Genomic DNA, 20,816 nt, shown 5'->3' with positions numbered 1-20,816 from the left:
TGATTTGTACCAAATAAGGTAAGCTCCTATCGCAGAGCCTAAAACATTTGCGCATAATATTGTTGTCACGACTGCGCACTTTGTCCAAAATCATTAATAATTAGATAATTAAAAAAATAATTTCAACGGCGTTTAATCGAATATTAATAAATAAATAAGTATAGATTGTTTTTAAAAATAAAAATAAATTTTATCTCACGATTTTTGATGGGTATACATGTTTTGAAAAATACGTAATTTGAACACATCGCTTATTTGTATGTCGTCAATGAGTTTTTGAAGTTTCATTGAATTAGTGTGTCATTGTCATTTATTAGTGTGTACCTATTCATTAGTAGTAAATATCGTACTATTCTCGTAAGTATACCTGACAAGTGTGCTCTTTTTATCATATCTCCACAGCCTACCTCTTTCCAAAAGTCACCCTTCGCCACTGGTTTGATTAGTGATTCATAATGGACATATTTATTTTCTCGAGAAGGCCTTCGAGCTTGTCAAGTTTACTCTCATATGCCATGAGCCGGTTTTCGATCTTCTTATATTCGCTGTCCTCCTTTTCTTCCCTCTCGGTGATAATGTTTCTGGCAGCTTTTACCACTTTCCTATCCATCTTTAACTCCTTGCAGCTTCGCAAACAACAGAGGACCAGTTCAGGGTTTTCGGTATCCTTCTCTTGTTTCTTCTTCAATCGATCGCTTGCGTAGATCACTACCCTCGAGCTCTGATTGGTCTTCACGCCGATTTGAGCCATCGGTAAAATGTTTGGGAACAAACAGATTCTCCGCGCGAGTGGCTTAATGCAAATCATTCTTCATTGTATGCAAGTTCTCCCTGGTAACCAACAGCAAGCGTTTTGCATCTTGGAGACTGCGTTCCTTTACGGAACCAGGTCTCCTAAAAGAACACCTTCGAAGTACGATATTAATTGTATCCTTGAAATGTGCCCCACTAATTCAGCGTTTGCTTTTATGGATTGCGTGTCACTGACGGCTAAACCATTTAGCAAATTAAACAAGACTATCGGAATCATGAAGACAAAGATCATAAAAATCATATGACTTATCACAGGGAACGAATCGAAATTGATTGAACCTGCGTCAAATTCCCCGGTTAACATGACGATTGTTTTAAATAATGACATTCCTGGATCGACGAAGAAATCTATTTCCTCATCGCTTTCGGCTGGTTTATTTGGATTGAACGGTACGGATTCGTCACCCTCTTTTTTTTCCGGTTCCACAGTTCGGAATAGGGTATAAAAACTCAATGCGAAAGCAATAATTAAAATGCAGTACCAAAGAAGAAATTTGAAGAAATTCCATGACACCGTTTTCAACATCACAATGTTTGTAGATAGCGAAGGGAACTGTCCAATAAGCAAGACCAGCTCAGCTGACGAAAGTAATATCGCAATAGCACACAGCGGCTGCTTTGCTGTCTCTATATTAGCGATGTCTTTAACCAGTATGGTTGCCATCACTACAATTAGGCATATCTCCAACCAATTCACTATACTCTTGGAGTATAACCTCGGAGAGACGGCTGCTTGCAATATCTCTCTGAACAGCAGAACCAGTAACCCTATCCAGGTCAATATCTCCACCAGGCGCGCCAATCCTTTGGTTAAATCATTCTTCTTAATTAAATCTCCATCGAACAATATGTAAAATATTAACGACAACCAGAATAGAGTGTAGAAAGTGATGTTAGCATAAAACAAACAGCTGATTCTTTGCCATTTTAAATACAGAAAACTTGTGATCACAGGATGTTTTAGTAGTGGTTTCAGCTCTGAATTTTGTGTCATATAGAGAAGTGCGTCAGTTTCTGGAGACAGTAGGCAATCATTGTCGCTTACTGATGCATTTGAATTATCTCCGTCGATTGTCTTACTTGATGGTATCAGAAAGCTGTAGTTGAATTTTAATTCGTAGTTGTCGTTGTTCGGTCGTTCCATGTTAGTCGTCAAACAAGTATCCAGATAAGTTTCTAGGGTTTTGGCAGACATATCGGCTAGTGGTGGCTCATTAAATCTATTCCTAATACCGATACAGGCTCCCTTTTTGAGTAATGCCAAGACGGTATCTTGATTTCCACTCCAGGCCGCGTAGTGAAGAGCAGTATTATATTTTACGTCAAGGAAGTTTATATCGGAAATAGGTTTGCTCAGCAAATTATCCATGCATTCAAAATAATCAACGTTGGGGTTTTTGTCAACTGGTTTTTTCTCGCTTTTTATGAGAATTTGGAGTAGAGACTCTCCATTTACTGGTTCCAGTGATGTCGAATCATTGTTAGTTAGTAGTTTAAGTATTTTGAAGTATCCACCAATACACGCCAAGGCTACTGGTCGTGTACTGGGTCCTGGTGCTGTCAAATTTGGATCTGCACCGTTTTCTAACAATGCTGAAACAGCTTTATCGAGTCCGTTGGAGCAAGCGAACTGTAGCAGAGTATACGGACCATTGCTTTTTTTTTAAATAATCTGTAAACTCGCTGGTACCTTTGATTCTTTCTACTGCCACCACAAACTTCTCTTCATCTCGTTCGTAGATAAACGAAAACAATTTCCACACGTCGATTTCGTCTCTCATTTGATCTCGTTCCGGCATTATGTGTAAAAGATGCGGAAATGAACTCTGTACCATGTCCCTTGCAGTCTTCTTTCGTCTGTCCACGTAAGAATCCAAATCTAGCGGTGAATTTGAATACTCCATCATCAATTTCACCATCTCCTTCAGTCCTTGTTTGGCAGCCGAGTACACCGGTGTAATATTCTTCATATCTGGAACATTAACATCACAACCAGCTTTCACGAGCATCTCTACAATATCTTCATATCTCCTTATTGCGTTTACCCTATCTTCGTCTGTATCTTCAACTTGTTTAATAGCCAAATGGAGCGGAGTATTTCCTTTACACATTGCATTTACGTTTATGCCATCTGCTTCCAGTAAAACTTTCACTGTTTCTTTATCTCCTGCTTCGACTGCAAAGTGTATGGCTGCTCTGTTATGGCTTTCGTTAATAAGATTAACATCGGCTTTGTATTTTAGTAATTCTTCAACGAATTTGCTGTAACCTCTGTCGGAACAGGCAATCTGAAGGCAAGTCTTATAGTCTGGATAATCGTAGGAGTGGTCGACGTCAACAGTATCTGCAGCAAGTACTTTCTTGAAGCTTCCGAGGTCTTTTTGTCGCAGTTTGTTGAGGAGTTGGATCTGAGGATCCGTGGCAAAGAGGCAACTCTCTCTGTTCAGCTGCCCCATCATCTCGTACTCCTCTTTTGTCATCGTGGTGTGATCTTGCTAGTGCGGTATCTAAAAATATAATGAAAGAAGTTTTAACTAAATACATACTTCTACTATAATTTTTATGGTTTTATAATACATATAAATCACTAAAGATCCCGCTCTAAACTAGTAACACGGTCATAAGAGGCCTTGTTAAAAAAACACCAGAATAAGTTAAGTGATTTGCTAGAATAGCCCTGCAGAAACTAGAATAGTACATACAGTGTTGTATAAAGATGTAAATGCCGGACAAAAATTGGATAAAATAGTAGACATAAGTATAGGATATAATCAAAGAATTTGGTGTATACCTACCAAAATGTGTCCGCACACATGTTTTCATCCCCCGCACAGTCCTTACACAAAAATACTGTAAAAGAAAGTTTCCTTTGCCAGATTTTAGTTTTGCTGGAATGCACGAAACCATCACATGCACAATTCTTCGACTCATTTCTCGGAAGGCGAAGGTCAAGTTCGACTAACGCGAGCACGCAAGTGAAATTTCAGGTCGAGCGGGATCACTATATCTGTCTCGTTCTATCGCGTGCCAAAGTATACGAAAAGAATGTACATATTTTAGTGTTTATCAATGACCACCTATGTGCCGGGTCCTTGACGTGTTTCAACTTGCAAGAAACATTGTCAGTACAGTCTCATAGTAGTCCTTATTGTGAAAAGATCACAGTTCTTACAATATTTTTTATATATTCTATTGAATAAAAAAGTAGGTCCCTACAAGACAGAAATGCGACAAAATTCGGAGAAAGTATTTTTAAGAAAAATATTTGTTAAATCAAATTTCATTAAAATTTAAAAATATAAGTTTTAATGAAAAATTGTATGTGTGTGTTTTATGGGTGGGGGGGGGGGGGGCTGTAAATTTACCGCACCGAGTGACAACAACCCTAGTTACGCCACTGCTCAGATGCGTTGATGATCCGCACACACACAATAGAAAAATATTACAGGGAACGTTGACTTGTACATGTATGTACGTATACAGTTGGCCGTGAGATATTGTATCTGAAATAGATGGCAGTATAGTTTTGAGATTAAATTCATGTCTAAATAAAACACTTGCAAAATAAGTACCTAATGAAACCCAATACTTACACAGGCGTCGTATTTTTTTTAAAACGTGATTTTTCGTAGTAGGTATATATCTGAGGTGTTTCAAGTTATGTATGTTCAATATATGGAATATTACATTCTCAAATCTTGTGAATTATTTGTTGAATAAAAGAAATTGTTTATTTAAATATATTTCGAAAACACAGGAAAATAACTTAATCTTCTACTATAGATCTACCATCATAAATTGGCGTTTCAGCGAGGGCGCTAGTATGACATTGAGAATGTTGCCATAACTAACAAAAAAATGGTTATTTATACATTTTTATTGGTAGTAGATTTATGTACAAAAATATTAAAATAAAAAATAAACACAATCAAAATAAAAACGCGTTACTTTCTTTATAACCATGAGGAAGAAATGCATAGTTGGAAAAATCATAAATTGTAAAATATAAAGTAGTATTGTGTATATTTTAGTCATGGAAAAAATATAATAAAAAAGGCGAAAATAAATTAAATTTACTCTAAAGACAGTAAAATAGTATCAAAATCAATGGAATTTTAAATAAAACACGATAACAAACTATAAATTACACAAACAATGTAGAAATTATATAACTACTATTATAATGGTTCAATTCCAGATAGACTATCATCCGATTCTGTGTCACTCTTAGGACCATTTACAGTAAAAATAAAACCAGTCGAGGTCATATTATGGAATTCAAACTTGTAAATGTCAGTTTAATTAATACACTAAATTTCTTTATAAATCCGTTAACATACACAAATAATAAGTAAGTATTCATTTATATTGCTATCCGACATTAATTTTTATTTATATCATAACTTTGAACAAAACTAAAAAAAATAAGAAATAACTTGCGTTGTAATATAAATGCAACTTGGTAACACTGAACAACTGTCATGGCGACTTGCCGTTGTATTCCATTATCGATATAAATAATCATTTCGTTTTGTCCTTTTTCGTCATCGCAGAATTGCCATACTTTTAGAAGGATGTCTCTGACATTTCCACGAACTGTTTTAGAACTACTTGCCATTATGCACTATACTTATTTCTTCTGTATTTTCAAAAACAAAATATATACCCCGAATCCTGCACACTGACGTTTCAAAATGTAAACATTTGACTCAGTCTGGAATAAATTTGTCATAACGCCCAATCGCCCGGAGTTATTTTCGGATGTCTACATTAATTTCTTCGTGGAGACATAATTCGTTGTTGATTATATTAAAATATAGCTTACTTTAAATACTTACCAAATAATTGGTGCTAAGTAGCTATCGAATAATGTCAAATATTAAAAGGTCACATTCGTTTATTAATAATCTAAAATGCTCTTTATGTTTTCAAATGTACAAACAATAAAAATCTTGCGAGCAAGAAAAATAGCGTACCTACCTAAATTAGCAACAAACACTCATTCGATTATAAAATACTATATCAAATATAAAATTATGTATTAGGTACATTCCTTATTTAAGGAAAAAGGTTTTTTCACTTGTTGATCTCTTTTTTTAATAGGTAGGTATATTTTATTTATCAACACTAAATATAATGTGATTTTGATATTTTGACGCCATGAGAGCTAAATAAACGCAAGCGCAATCCATAATTCGAGAAACATGTTGTAAAATTAAATGGCATTTGTGACAAATTTATCCTCGATAGACAATTTTAGTTTCAAATTCGACCGGCTGCCAATTTACGATGGTAGATCTATAGCCTACTACTTACTTTACTACTCTTCTATACATATGTTTAGTCTAACGTATATTGCGGAGATTATACGCCTACTGTATCCTTTTTCACTCACACGTATGTTAGTTTTGTTTAGGCCTTGGTTTTTTTACATTATTTAGATTTAACATATCATCTATATTATGCATCTCTGCATTATATATTTGGTTAGTATATTCTGATAATATTGGATTGGAGTATTTTTGTTCCGTCCATTTGAATGAGACGTGTACGAATAAATGTTAATTTATTTTATGATTTCGAAATTGCTAGGTAAGCCAGTCAATAAAACAATGTCAGATTTTAACATTTTATATACTAACTGTCAATCAGCTTAGAATAGTCCGAGCGATTTTATAATAAAAAATATAACACTTTTTCTTTCTATTACAGCTAAATCCGCGTATATAAGTAAATGATTTAATAATGTGTAATAAAAGTTAACTTATGACTACTCTGCACGATGCTATATGACTGGTTTATATAGACATTATTACTTGCCATTTATAAAAGTCAATAACAACTGCATCAATAAACGTGTATCGATTTCTTAATACTATCTTATCTCTGATATAGTTAGGCACATAGATTGCAATACCGCTATTCCTAAAACCGGGATTCATCGATACCAAATTACCGGTATTTTCGGTTTTATTTCTTCATGGTTGTTCCCTCGTGGCTGAGGATCGTGACCACCTTTGAATCTTGTAATCTTTTGACTGACCAAGACTTACCATCCCTCTCGATTCTCTGCTTCTCTCAGTGCAGAGTGAATGCTGCCCCCAGTTAGCTCCTTCGCTTAGTCGCTCCAGTGCGTCGATGCTCTTCCTCTGCTTTGCCTTCCTTGGAGGTCACCGAAAACCAGCAGTCTCTCCAGGAGGTTGTCCGGTCCGCGCCGAACAATGTGACCAAAAAACTCCAGAATGCGTCTCAGACATAGTGTCGAGAGCCGTTCTTTTATCTGCGGTCTCTGGATTATTGACTGGTTTGTCATGTGCTCTGTCCACGAAATACGAAGCATTCGGCGCCAACACCACATCTCGAAGGTATCAATCGCCTTCTGCTCCCTTGCCTTCAGTGTCAATGACTCGACAATGTATACTAATATGGATAACACTAACGTTTGCACAAACATTATTTTTGTTGCAATTGAAACTCCCCGATCCTTCCATATTTATGTAGTGATAAGACGTGTTTTCGCATTTTTCGCAATCTGTGTTCTAGGTTTTGAAGTATAGGTACTCGACAACCATGAACTTGGTTCTATTCCTATTATAACTAGACGAGATAAGCATGGCGTTTTTGAAGTTCGGGTGGGTTCGCAAGTTTTCGGTCAGTTAGCAATTCGTTAAAATTACTTGAAATCTCATCCGATCTACTGTTCTTTTCTGAACATAATAATCATCGCTGTCATCCGACTCCGCACCAATGTTTATTATCAAGTTTTCCATATGTGTGTCTATTCCTAAATCACATGCCCTATAAGAATTTTCCATTTTTATATGGTGGTCACAGCATTTTTTCCATTTATTCGGAGTGTAATTGTAATTAAGGAATAACTGATCAAAAATTTTACGTTTTTCGATTCTTTGGCTTCTAATCCGTTATTGACAGATAAAACCGATTATTTTAATTCAAATATTGTATGAAGGCATGTGCGCACATCATTTTTTTCGGTGAAAAAACTATAATCTTGGAACAATTCACAATGCTCATATTGTCTGACAGCACCGTCACTGATTTAAATCCATAGATAAACTAGATAATAATTATTACCTATTCCAAATTTGATTTTTCTAAAATATTTTTCTACGGCTATTCACATACAGTTTTTTTGATTCAATAATTACCTATAACATGGCAAATTTGAATCTACTGAAGACAAAGTTGCCATTGCAAAGAATGAAAGAAATTTAAATCTTTATTATTTGATTAAACAATTTGATATTACCACGTGAAAGACAGCATATAACAACAGGTGATATTATAATATAATATCTACATATTTATATCAATCCACTACGGGCTCCGCAACCTGATGCTACTCCTATTGGTTATACAAATTGCTATATTTATCAAAATTTGTGATATTGTATAATATCTACCTATTTTTATCATCCTTATCATCAACCTGGACCAATCCACTGCTGGATAAAGGCCTCCTCAACCTGATTATAATCCTTTCTGTCACATTAACTGTTATATTTATCAGAATCGGTGATATCGTATATCTATCGATTTATAATGCCATTATCATCACGAGCCTGAATCAATCTACTACTGGGTGAAGGCTTCTCTAAGTTGATTGTATTCCTGTCAGTCATATGAATTTCTATATTTATCAAAATTGCTGATGTTATATCAACCAATTCATATTGTCATCATCATCATCAACCAGGATCAATCCACTGCTGGATGAAGGTTATCCCAACCTAAGTTTACTCCGCTTGGTCTTATGAATTGCTATATTTGTCAAAATCGGTGTTATTATATACCCTATCTTTTTATAACGCCATTATCATCATCGACCCACTGCTAGATGACGGCTTCTCTAAGTTGATTGTATATCTGTCGGTCATATGATTTGATTTATCAACATTTGTTTCAATATGAACGTCACGAATCGGATAACGTTTATTATTTTTACGATAATTATGTGAATAAGGACTAAATTTTAGTTCAAATTTGATTTTTTAATATTGTTTTATAGCTGCATGCAGTGGTTTTTGTTATAGATAATGAAATAATACTATGTTTAAATTTATTTTTTATTTTACACAGCTAACCTTCTTCTTTTACCTAAATGGAACACGCGGGAGATTAATTCACGTTATATTGGGTAGAGATTTATGATAATCAAATTTAGGTATTGCATTATATTTGAATGATTGAGGTGTATAATATATCATATTTAAATGCACTTGTTTAATGAAAGATTTATATACCTTCAAATAGATTGTATTAAAATGTCAGTGGTAGCAATAGGTGATTACCACCTGTTCTACTAGGCCCAGCAGCCTGTGGTGGTGTTGAACGACATCCCGAATAGCCAAATTTACATTGGTAGTAACGACTTACAAATCAGCGAAACCCTAAAAATTTGTTAAATAATGAAATAAACATGTAGTTAATTGTGTGTATTGTACCTAAACTTAGTAGACAAATCTTTTAAAGTAAGTAAGCAATAAACCAACTTTAATATACCTAGGTAGTAAGTTCATTTTATTTTCTTTTACAGCACTTAATAACCTTCTTTAGTTATGGATTATCTGACTTTCTTGGCTATTTGACGCTGTTGCAATCGTATTTCAGTCAGATTATAATATGGACTCTACCGTAGAATTTAATGAATGATATAATATTTATCTTATATCTACTGACTATGTATATTGTCGTTGTTCAGGCAAATATCACTATCTGCAAAAATGCGTTTTTATTTTAAATAATATGCTACTGCAGGTGTGTCCAACTTCAAGTAGATAGACAAGCTTGCAATGTATTCTAATCTTAATTTGACTTATTCTGAGATCATAATCGTACCTTATTGATTCGGTGAGAAAGAATATATTTTGTCATAGAAACTATTAAGTAACCTTCTGATATTATGTTTTTAAGTTTTTTGAAAACTTGTTTTCATTATCGAAAGTATTTTTGGGTTGTCACCCTGCGTTTTCCCTTCTTCCTTCCTCGTTGTTTCCAGCTCATTACAGAGGCTATTTATTCTCTGATAATGTCATAGGTTCTGAAACTTTCGCCAAAATCTAATATCCGATTCGGTATCTTTGGTCGGCACAACTTTTTTCTCCGAATAATATTTGCTCTCAGTTAAACAGATTCATTTTCGACACACTTAGAGCGGTGTTTGCGTTAATACACTTTACAGTACATTTCAATACATTGTCTCTTGAGAATGGCCTCCGAAACGAGCCGGAAACGTCGAAGACTGAAGAAGGATAAACACACAGTGACAAACGAAAAAGCTGTTTTTATTTTATTGAATGATAAAACTATGGCTGCTTTTACATAAAATTAAAATTATTGATATGCAATATGTAGGGAATAAACATATTATGTTTATTAAATAATTACTATGCTTTGGGAAATATAATAGGGAAACATTAAAATACAGACAGTAATATTATATTAATATAAAATTCATGTTTTTATTTAAATATAGATATAAAAAAAATTGTAATTAAATTAGTTAAAACAAAAATCTCATAATATGAATGTTATAAAATGCATAGTTAACTTAAATACTGTTGTGTTTGATTAGTTATTCATAATGGACATATTTATTTTCTCGAGTAGGCTTTCGAGCTTGTCAAGTTTACTCTCATATGCCATGAGCCGGTTTTCGATCTTCTTATATTCGCTGTCCTCCTTTTCTTCCCTCTCGGTGATAATGTTTCTGGCGGCTTTTACCACTTTCCTGTCCATCTTTAACTCGTTGCAGCTTCGCAAACAGCAGAGGACCAGTTCAGGGTTTTCGGTATCCTTCTCTTGTTTCTTCTTCAATCGATCGCTTGCGTAGATCACTACCCTCGAGCTCTGATTGGTCTTCACGCCGATTTGAGCCATCGGTAAAAAGTTTGGGAACAAACAGATTCTCCGCGCGAGTGGCTTAATGCAAATCATTCTTGATTTTATGCAAGTTCTTCCTGGTAACCAACAGCAAGCGTTTTGCATCTTGGAGACTGCGTTCCTGTACGGAACCAGGTCTCCTAAAAGAACACCTTCGAAGTACGATATTAATTGTATTCTTGATATGTGCCCCACTAATTCAGCGTTTGCTTTTATGGATTGCGTGTCACTGACGGCTAAACCATTTAGCAAATTAAACAAGACTATCGGAATCATGAAGACAAAGATCATAAAAATCATATGACTTATCACAGGGAACGAATCGAAATTGATTGAACCTGCGTCAAATTCCCCGGTTAACATGACGATTGTTTTAAATAATGACATTCCTGGATCGACGAAGAAATCTATTTCCTCATCGCTTTCGGCTGGTTTATTTGGATTGAACGGTACGGATTCGTCACCCTCTTTTTTTTCCGGTTCCACAGTTCGGAATAGGGTATAAAAACTCAATGCGAAAGCAATAATTAAAATGCAGTACCAAAGAAGAAATTTGAAGAAATTCCATGACACCGTTTTCAACATCACGATGTTTGTAGATAGCGAAGGGAACTGTCCAATAAGCAAGACCAGCTCAGCTGACGAAAGTAATATCGCAATAGCACACAGTGGCTGTTTTGCTGTCTCTATATTAGCGACGTCTTTAACCAGTATGGTTGCCGTCACTACAATAAGGCATATCTCCAACCAATTCTCTATACTCTTGAAGTATAACCTCGGAGAGACGGCTGCTTGTAATATCTCTCTGAATAGCAGAACCAGTAAGCCTATCCAGGTCAATATCTCCACCAGGCGCGCCAATCCTTTGGTTAAATCATTCTTCTCGATCAAATCTCCATCGAACAATATGTAAAATATTAACGACAACCAGAATAGAGTGTAGAAAGTGATGTTGGCAAAAAACAAACAGCTGATTCTTTGCCATTTTAAATACAGAAAACTTGTGATCACAGGATGTTTTAGTAGTGGTTTCAGCTCTGAATTTTGTGTCATATAAAGAAGTGCGTCAGTTTCTGGAGCCAATAGGCAATCGTTGTCGCTTACTGATGCATTTGAATCGTCCATCAGGGGAACCTTGCAGGCATCTCCGTCGATTGCGTTACTCGGTGGCACCAGAAAGCTATAATTGAACTTTAATTCGTAGTCTTCGTCGTTCGGTCGTTCCATGTTAGTCGTCAAACAAGTATCCAGATAAGTTTCTAGGGTTTTGGCAGACATATCGGCTAGTGGTGGCTCATTAAATCTATTCCTAATACCGATACAGGCTCCCTTTTTGAGTAATGCCAAGACGGTATCTTGATTTCCACTCCGGGCCGCGTAGTGAAGAGCAGTATTATATTTTACGTCAAGGAAGTTTATATCGGAAATAGGTTTGCTCAGCAAATTATCCATGCATTCAAAATAATCAACGTTGGGGTTTTTGTCAACTGGTTTTTTCTCGCTTTTTATGAGAATCTGGAGCAGAGACTCTCCATTTACTGGTTCCAGTGATGTCGAATCGTTGTTAGTTAGTAGTTTAAGTATTTTGAAGTATCCACCAATGCACGCCAAGGCTACTGGTCGTGTACTGGTTCCTGGTGCTGTCAAATTTGGATCTGCACCGTTTTCCAACAATGCTGAAACAGCTTTATCGAGTCCGTTGGAGCAGGCGAACTGTAGCAGAGTATACAGGCCTATGTTTTCTTTTAAATAATCTGTAAACTCGCTGGTACCTTTGATTCTTTCAACTGCCGCCACAAATTTCTCTTCATCTCGGCCGCTGATAAACGAAAACAACTTAGACACGTCGATTTTGTCTCTCATTTGATCTCGTTCCGGCATTATGTGTAAAAGATGAGGAAATGAACTCTGTACCATGTCTCTTGCAGTCTTCTTTCGTCTATCCGCATAAGAATCCAAATCCAGCGGTGAATTTGAATACTTCATCATCAATTTCACCATCTCCTCCAGTCCTTGTTTGGCAGCCGAGTACACCGGTGTAATATTCTTCATATCTGGAACATTAACATCACAACCAGCTTTCACGAGCATCTCTACAATATCTTCATATCTCCTTATTGCGTTTTCTCTATCTTCGTCTATATCTTCAACTTGTTTAATAGCCAAATGGAGCGGAGTATTTCCTTTACACATTGCATTGACGTTTATGTCGTCTGCTTCCAGTAAAACTTTCACTGTTTCTTCATCTCCTGCTTCGACTGCAAAGTGTATGGCTGCTCTGTTATGGCTTTCGTTAATAAGATTAACATCAGCATTGTATTTTAGTAATTCTTCAACGAATTTGCTGTAACCTCTATCGGAACAGGCAATCTGAAGGCAAGTCTTATAGTCTGGATAATCGTAGCAGTGGTCGACGTCAACAGTATCTGCAGCAAGTACTTTCTTGAAGCTTCTGAGGTCTCCTTGTCGCAGTTTGTTGAGGAGTTGGATTTGAGGATCCGTGGCAAAGAGGGAACTCTCTCTGCTCAGCCGCCCCTTCATCTCGTACTCGCCTTTCGTCATCGTGGTGTGATCTTGCTAGCGCGGCATCTGAGAATAAAATGAAAAAGATTTTTATTAAATACGTAGGTACTTACCTACTATTACTGTAATCTTTATTGTTTGATAACAATATGTATATAAAACAGTAAAGGTACAGTAATTGTATTGCAACAATCTTGATTGAATTCAATGGGTTGGTTTTATTCTTAGCTGAGTTTATGCTATCGTAAAAAGTAGATATAATTTAATGGTAGGCCAGGGGTTCCAAAGAGTGCGCCCAAAGCCGCAGGTGCACACTATTTGAATGTGACCACTACAAAATGTGCGTACTATATTTAGACACATCACAATTATCCTTAAGCTGTCTTACCGGAAAGAGATGACCGTATAGCATTGAGATAAAAAAAAAATACCTATTCGTGGAGCATTGCAGACAGTTAGTAGTTTTCCAATTTTATTATATTCAATAAGAACATTAATTTGATATCGATTGATATCAAATATTTGGTAGGTACGACTTAATACTTAGAAGCACCTACTTTGCTAAGCTACTTTGGAATAATTCAGAATTTAATATATTCTAAACCCACCCATTTTCTTTTGCCTTTCCCTTCTATTCCGTTGGTTTTTTGTATTTATTACGTATTTTTAAGTGTTTTATTTACACGTGAATTTGATCTCAATGCTATACGGCTACCGGTTTCTGATACAACAGTTCAAAGTGAACCGTGATACGGTCAACTGAATCTGTGCAATTTTCTGGACACGACCAAATATTGATAAACAAAAACAAGTGATATTACATAATATATTTTACAAATCCTTTGAAATGTACCAAATATATTTTTTGTGTTTTGGCATTTGATAATATAGGTTGGTTGGTATTGGGTTAATATGTTATAATGTTTTATCATGGGTATTTAGGCGGTATAAGTGTTCAAATTAGTGAAAGTCAGTGCAAAAGTGGAATATGTAAACAAAACGTCACTAATGTAACTACATAACTAGGGATTCCAATCCCGGGCTATTTTCGATACCTATGAATCCCGGGATTGTCAAATTGTAATCACAAAATCCCGGGATCAGAATTTTGGCTCGGGATTGGATTCCCTATACATAACTACTTTTGAAATATTTTTCAGGAGAATTCTTTGAAACACTTTACTTCAATTATTATGCGTATGTATTGTTTCTATAGAAAAGTATATCTACGCATTAATCTAGAAATTTCCACCACACGTGTATGTACCTACATTGAATATTCATTCAAACTACAAGATTTAATTGGACGAAATTTGACTTGAAATTTAGTCGGAAAAAACCGTCCGAACGAGGGATTCTTTTTTTGGAAAGAATACAAATACATAGCTGTCGATTTTGATTCAGAACGTGATAAAAGGAAATTCTGGGAGAAGCTCGTTCGGACAGGGAAATAAAGATCATAACAAATATTTTCCTAACCGATTTTTTTTTAAACGGTACATGTTCAAACACGCGCGTTAACATCATTTTACTCCCTACTTCAATTATAGTTTGTCAATTTATGGCTACGGTCGTGTGTTGTAGCTTAACCACTGGGGAATGCCAAAAGAAATGGCGTATTTCAAAAAAACACTACCTTATTTTTGGGTCAATAATTATTATACAGCAATCATTATTCGTAGGATGTTTATCACACTGGAATGGTCAAAGACATAGCTTATAATGAGTATCTTTAGAATTATCTTCAAATGTGTTAATCTTGCCCATTTTTTGAGTAATAAAATGCCCAATTCTTGTCAAATTTGGGATCACAGAGATTATCAATATAATTTTTTATCGTAAATATTTCACTATAATAATGTCGATATAAATTATACTGATGGTTTTATAAATGCGTTTAAAAATTAATAAATGTAAAAAATCTTAACACCACTGCACATTTATGTACTGAAATATGACTATATTCTAAAACATTAGAGCGAGAGGTTTAAAAGAATACTATTTTATGTAATAAAAATACTTTATGCAGTCGTCAAATGTTTAAAATAAATATAAATGATAATAAGGCTTCAAAATTATATAAATGGATTATCTACAACGTTTAAGGTATGTCCAGGACCATGCTTTGAAAATATAACAAAAGCTCCATTTTTACCTACGCTGAGGATGTCCCCCCTTAAGTAAGATAAATGTGTATTCATCAATAATTAAGCAAATACGTACAAAGCCGGGTATTTCAGCTAGAATTTATCATAATATTTATCTGATTAGGGTTAGGAGATATTAAATTCAGTTAGCTAAATTGTAAAAATTGTCGCCCATTTTTAACTTAGACAAACATCGCCCATGGGCTAACTGCACTTAAATCAAATTCGAAATACTCAACCAGCAAAAAACTATAATATGCTTTTTAATGACATCTCGTTCGTGATTTGTAGAACGGATGGGTTGGCCTGGGGTTTTGTAGCGCCAGCCTCTTCTTGCATAATTATTGCTGTGTTTTTTTCCATTTCGATTCCATAGCACGAGTACACCGGATGCCACTAATTGGATTTCACTCGCCACCAGTAGTTGTATGCAGTAGAGGTGCCTATCAATGAATACCGGACCGTTGGACAATATTATTATAACGTTTGGGTGCGGTGCATAAATTGAACGCAAATGCGTGTGACACAGCTGATAATATTTTATCTGTTTTATTCGTCATTCGTTTACCTTTCTGTCGGCTTTTTTGTGTTTCAATTCTGCATTTTGTATAAAAAGCAAAGCAGTGAAGCGATAAGTGCTTCCCGCAATTACGTATGTATACGAAACATTGACTTTCATTAAAATATAAGTCCAGGGCTATTCTAACTAGTTAACACGTTTCTGTTATTTTTCTCGATCCAAAATAACACGGATGTCAGTATGTCACTCAAGGTAATTCCCGGTTGTCTACAATAATTGGATTATAATCGGATGCATTTAGAATCACGTAAGACATTGCCATTGCAGTAATTACGAATTTAAAACATAATGTGTTGCAGTACTACTTACCGACACTGGGTACGCTAGTATCGTAATGTTGGTACATACCTATTCATTTTCAAAATCGCTGCATCTCAATTCTCAATTTGTAATTGTCGTACTCGTATCTCGCTCTAAAATACTTAACACGGTCATGAGCATTTGCTGTATGGCGTTTTCTGCTGATATTCCAAGATACCTTTTCGATGTCATGAAGGTGTTTTTGCATTGTCGATCAAGTGACCCCGAGAGCGTCAGTCATAGCTCTCACCTACTGAAGCGGGCCCCCACACCACGATGTTTACTGGGGCCCCCTGATCCTAGGGAAGAGATACGTTGATATGTTTACCAAGGACGTTGGTACCTAGATGGTATCCACATATATAAACGCGCTATTGCCTTGAAGGCCTGGAATCATATTTTTCACCACAGCCAGAACATTTATATAAGGGAGGAATGAAAATTTACAAAAGAGACGACAAATGGACGTGATTAGTGGACTTATATAATAATGTGTTTTAATTTTGAAATTATTGATTGCCTAATAATATGGGTTCTATATTAAATTGATTTAATATACAATCCATAAAAGACGTAGTATAAGTAGACATAATATTATTATATAAGTAAGTATTGGGAATACTTAAATGCGCTACGGAAGTGTGTATCTTTGAAACGGTTAAGAATCAGTCAATCTCCTCCATCCAATACCTACCGGAAAAGATAAATCTTTTTAATTTTTGTCCCGTTACTTCTGAGACAATAATTTATTATTTAATAATAAAAAATCTGTATGCCGAATCAACATTATTATTTTAACTTCCACAGCGTGATGTTTATTAGCTTTCTCCCGCGTAAATAATTGTGTTCTTTTTTCAAATTTTTGACGCAATCAGGATCAATTAAAATTAAAATGACATGTGATGAATATTTTAAGTTTTTTTTTGATTAAGACATAAAATACTGCAAATATTTAATATTTTAATATTTTTCGCTCGCGACGGACGAGTGAGAGCGTGTCCGTTTATGAATTCGTCGGTCTCGGGCTCGAATCCCGTATCTGGCAAATTCACCATCGAGGACCTTATGGGTTGGGCGGTTGACTTACAACCACGGCCCCCACATCCTGAAGCGGGCCTCCAACCTATCGCTAAGGATAAGGGCAGTCTGACGCTCTACAGTAGCGTTTTTCAAATGGTGGACGCGGTGAAATTAATATGTATATTTAGTGTTTTTTGTATATTTTAATACATCCATTTGAATTATGGAGTTGTCGAGTATTTACGTACAACCGCATAATTTTAAATAATATTATTGAAGGAAGATAGCGAGGCAGGTGACTTTTTTTACTAGTAAAGCAAATTTGTGATGTGTGTTTATCTTACTTATCTGGTCGACTCGCCTCGCCGGGCCCCTCCTGAGCCCGGGCCCTGTCAGCCCCCCCCCCTTGTGGGGGCCATGCTTACAACCATCCCATGTAAAAAGGCTTGTTGATAATATAACCTTCACTCCATGGTGACTTTTACTTTTACGTTTTTTTGACAAATACTATTATCAAAGTTGTGTAAGAAATTATAGGGGTTAGGTCGATACTAATGAATAATTTTGCTAATTGCTCATTGAAAAAAATACACACGAATATAGGTATACCCGATTATATTATAATAATATGACAATTTATGCAAAAGTCCATATTATAGATTCTGATAAGGTTTCATTATTTTTGTTAATTTATTCGTGGTTCCAATGTCTAATATTTTTATTGCAAGAAATAGGTTTTTCATTTTATTTAGTTGACTCTTTTAATGGCAATAGGATACTGGCTGTATAATTTATTGAAATACCACTATATTGACCATTACAGGTTTTGAAATTTCACACACTTATGTACTTATTGATTCTTTAAAATTCTTAGATAACTTGATTGATATTATAAAGTGACTGTGTAGCCTACGTTTATCGATGTATTAATTGAGTACCCACAGCATAGCTCTCATCATTTCGCGAATACGAATATCATTGTCGCTTTTACTCTACGGATTGTTCGACATAATATTTAAGGACGTTCAAAATACGATACTATATTATTTGAATTTATATTAATATTTATTATCATAAATGCTCTTATTTTGAACAAGAGAAGAGATAGAACATTCGTTTCGGCAAGTGACATGCTATTAAAATTTTACTATATTATACGTTACACATTTATCCAAATTAAGCAGTTTAATAAATGGGTCTGTATTCTCCGGATGGGTTATTGTGTCAAAAGGTTTTACAGAAAACGTTGATTAGTTTAAAACTGGATAAAACACAGCTTTTCAGAGGCAGCAAACTATTATCTTCGTCTGGTGACAGTATTTATGTACAACAGTGTACACAATAAAAATTTGGTTTTATTTTCGCTATGAAATTGTCGAGGGATAAGTGGATGTATTGTCGTCATTTTTTAAAAATTCAAGTGGCGGGTACTACTTATCTGTCCGATCGTACGTAATATCGTCACTGTTCTGGCAGAAGACACTAATTCGAAAAAATGACATATTGAGTTAGTTATACCAAAATGTTCCTTATTTCAAACTTTACCGTCTGTAAACCTTCTTAATAAATAAACAGTCTTTATTTTAAAGTCATCCTTTTTACGATTACTTAATAAACTCACATGATAGACCATTTCAAACATTTTAACAACTTCAATGTCAAATTACTCAAAACTAATATTCTCCAGTTAGTGTGTTCTGCCAGAACAGAGACGATATATTACGTTGGTTATTTAGAGTAGGATGCTCCTCTGCAAGGACCTAGTGACACGGCGCTGCAAATTTACGGAATCTGTGCTATTATATTCTAACTGATTCCAATCGTGGGTCGTGTGGCTTGGACTTTCGTACGTCATTGCACAAAATATTTGGTAAAATTAATACTATTATAATTTATAATATGTAAATTTTTAATATCTACTTCTTGTCACGTTTCTGACAGGTGTCATTTAAATTGTATGGCACAGTTGTGTTAGCCTTTAATGTGCGCGTTTCTTTGATGTAAAATTGCTAAGTATATTTTAATCAAACATGTAATTTGCCAGTTGAATTTTAAGCTCAATATTAGATTGAAGTGTTTATCAGATTTATTATTTCATGTTATAAACAAACGCTAAAATATCTTCAGTCAGTAGGTACCCTGTAAAGTTGTCGGAGGAAATTATATTTCATACAGACAGAGCCCAACATGTATATACTTGTATGTATGTGTATATATATGACTAGTGTTCAAATTGGCTACACAAGTCATTTCACATTACAAGCTGTTCAACACAATTTCAGATTCATTCCACCAATCTGTCACGCATACATAACGGAGACGTCAACTTCTTCTATCACCCTGTCACGCCCCAGCATTGGGGCATAGGGCAATCAAAAGTTCGCGCCACTTCCCTCGATTCATCGCCAACTCTCGCGCCTCCCGCCACCCCATACGTGCAGCAGGTAGTTCACTTTTGTAGCCCCGCTGCAGGGTGAGGGAGGGCCAGGACGGAACCCTTCAGGTTGTGACACAAGGGTACGTAGTGTCGTAGTCTCTAGCTGCATCCGGAACACATACTCGCAGTGTTTGCCATTTTACCGGTTCACGTTCTAAAACCTAACTCCTTTATTTATAGTACAGTCTTGTATTTTACTCTAACGCATATTGCGGAGATTATACGCGTGCCGAATGTATTACGCTGAATGTGTAAAATTGCGTATTACATGAAATCGGCAAAATCTTGCAAGCCCGTTGCCTTATTCATGAATTGGGCAAAATATCTGCCGAGTGCATGAATTAAGCAAAAATTTGCCGATTTCTAGTGATACGCAATTTCACACATTCGGTGTAACATACATATTCTCATAATATTGGATTATAGTGCAGGATCCCATAGACTTGTCGTATACATAATATGCGGAACGCATTCTGACAATTGGAATAGGTTTTAGGGGTCACCAAGATATATAATGTCGATGTTGCCAGGCGATATTAGTGGTCAATTTTTTTTCTTATAACCCACCAAAAATTGTCCTGAATTCTTCAATAAAACCAAGACCGAATCAGGGATTGATTGAAAATGCAATAATTGTACCATGCCATCGGCATGGTCGTAGAACGGTTCTTCCCATTTGAAAAAATAAAAATAGCGGGTAGTGCAATGTGATCAAAATTATCGATTCTTAGGATCCTCCATGGCTTAAATTATTTTATTTAGTACCTAGCATTTTTGTATAAAATCACCCAGATTGGTTTCTTTACTATATCTATGCATATGACATTAGTTTTAGTATTATGGTTAATCCAGAAACAGTGTAGGTTGCATATATAGGTGGGTGAATAAATTAAATAACGATAACCACTAAGTACACATTTTTATTAAAAAAAAAGAAACAACAAGTCAAGTGTTCAAACTGCTTTAAGTAAAGTTCATGATCACAGTTTTTACAAACACTACTTACACATTTGCACAATGATATACATGTCAAAGCCATGTCTTATTACTACATGATAATGTATATTATATATCTTGGTGACCCCTAAAACCT

General features: G+C 35.3%; 3 protein-coding genes across 4 annotated transcripts in view; 1 reads left to right on the top strand and 2 right to left on the bottom strand.

Annotated features, from left to right (window-relative positions):
• LOC147064254 (gamma-tubulin complex component 2-like) overlaps positions 1 to 20,816 on the top strand; it is a 118,487-nt gene that overhangs the window by 22,362 nt on the left and 75,309 nt on the right. The window lies entirely within an intron of this gene.
• LOC147064256 (transient receptor potential cation channel protein painless-like) lies at positions 878 to 3,293 on the bottom strand. Its single transcript, XM_085959066.1, has 2 exons — positions 2,646 to 3,293; positions 878 to 2,443 (listed from the first exon to the last, which is right to left on the bottom strand). The coding sequence occupies exons 1-2, from the start codon at positions 3,291 to 3,293 to the stop codon at positions 878 to 880; spliced, it is 2,214 nt and encodes a 737-aa protein (XP_085815192.1).
• The window catches only part of LOC147064255 (transient receptor potential cation channel protein painless-like), a 65,366-nt gene continuing 54,818 nt past the window's right edge, over positions 10,269 to 20,816 (bottom strand). The window contains exon 2 of the mRNA XM_085958522.1: positions 10,269 to 13,305. Within this exon, the coding sequence (XP_085814648.1) occupies positions 10,405 to 13,278 (2,874 nt within the window). The 5' untranslated portion in view covers positions 13,279 to 13,305 and the 3' untranslated portion in view covers positions 10,269 to 10,404. The remainder of the gene's footprint in view (positions 13,306 to 20,816) is intronic.

The sequence above is a fragment of the Rhyacophila brunnea genome, unplaced genomic scaffold, assembly GCF_057557595.1.
Source record: "Rhyacophila brunnea isolate RB1 unplaced genomic scaffold, BYU_Rbru_1.0 scaffold_8, whole genome shotgun sequence".
Lineage (NCBI taxonomy): Eukaryota > Metazoa > Arthropoda > Insecta > Trichoptera > Rhyacophilidae > Rhyacophila > Rhyacophila brunnea.
This window is presented reverse-complemented; position numbering and strand designations above follow the sequence as displayed.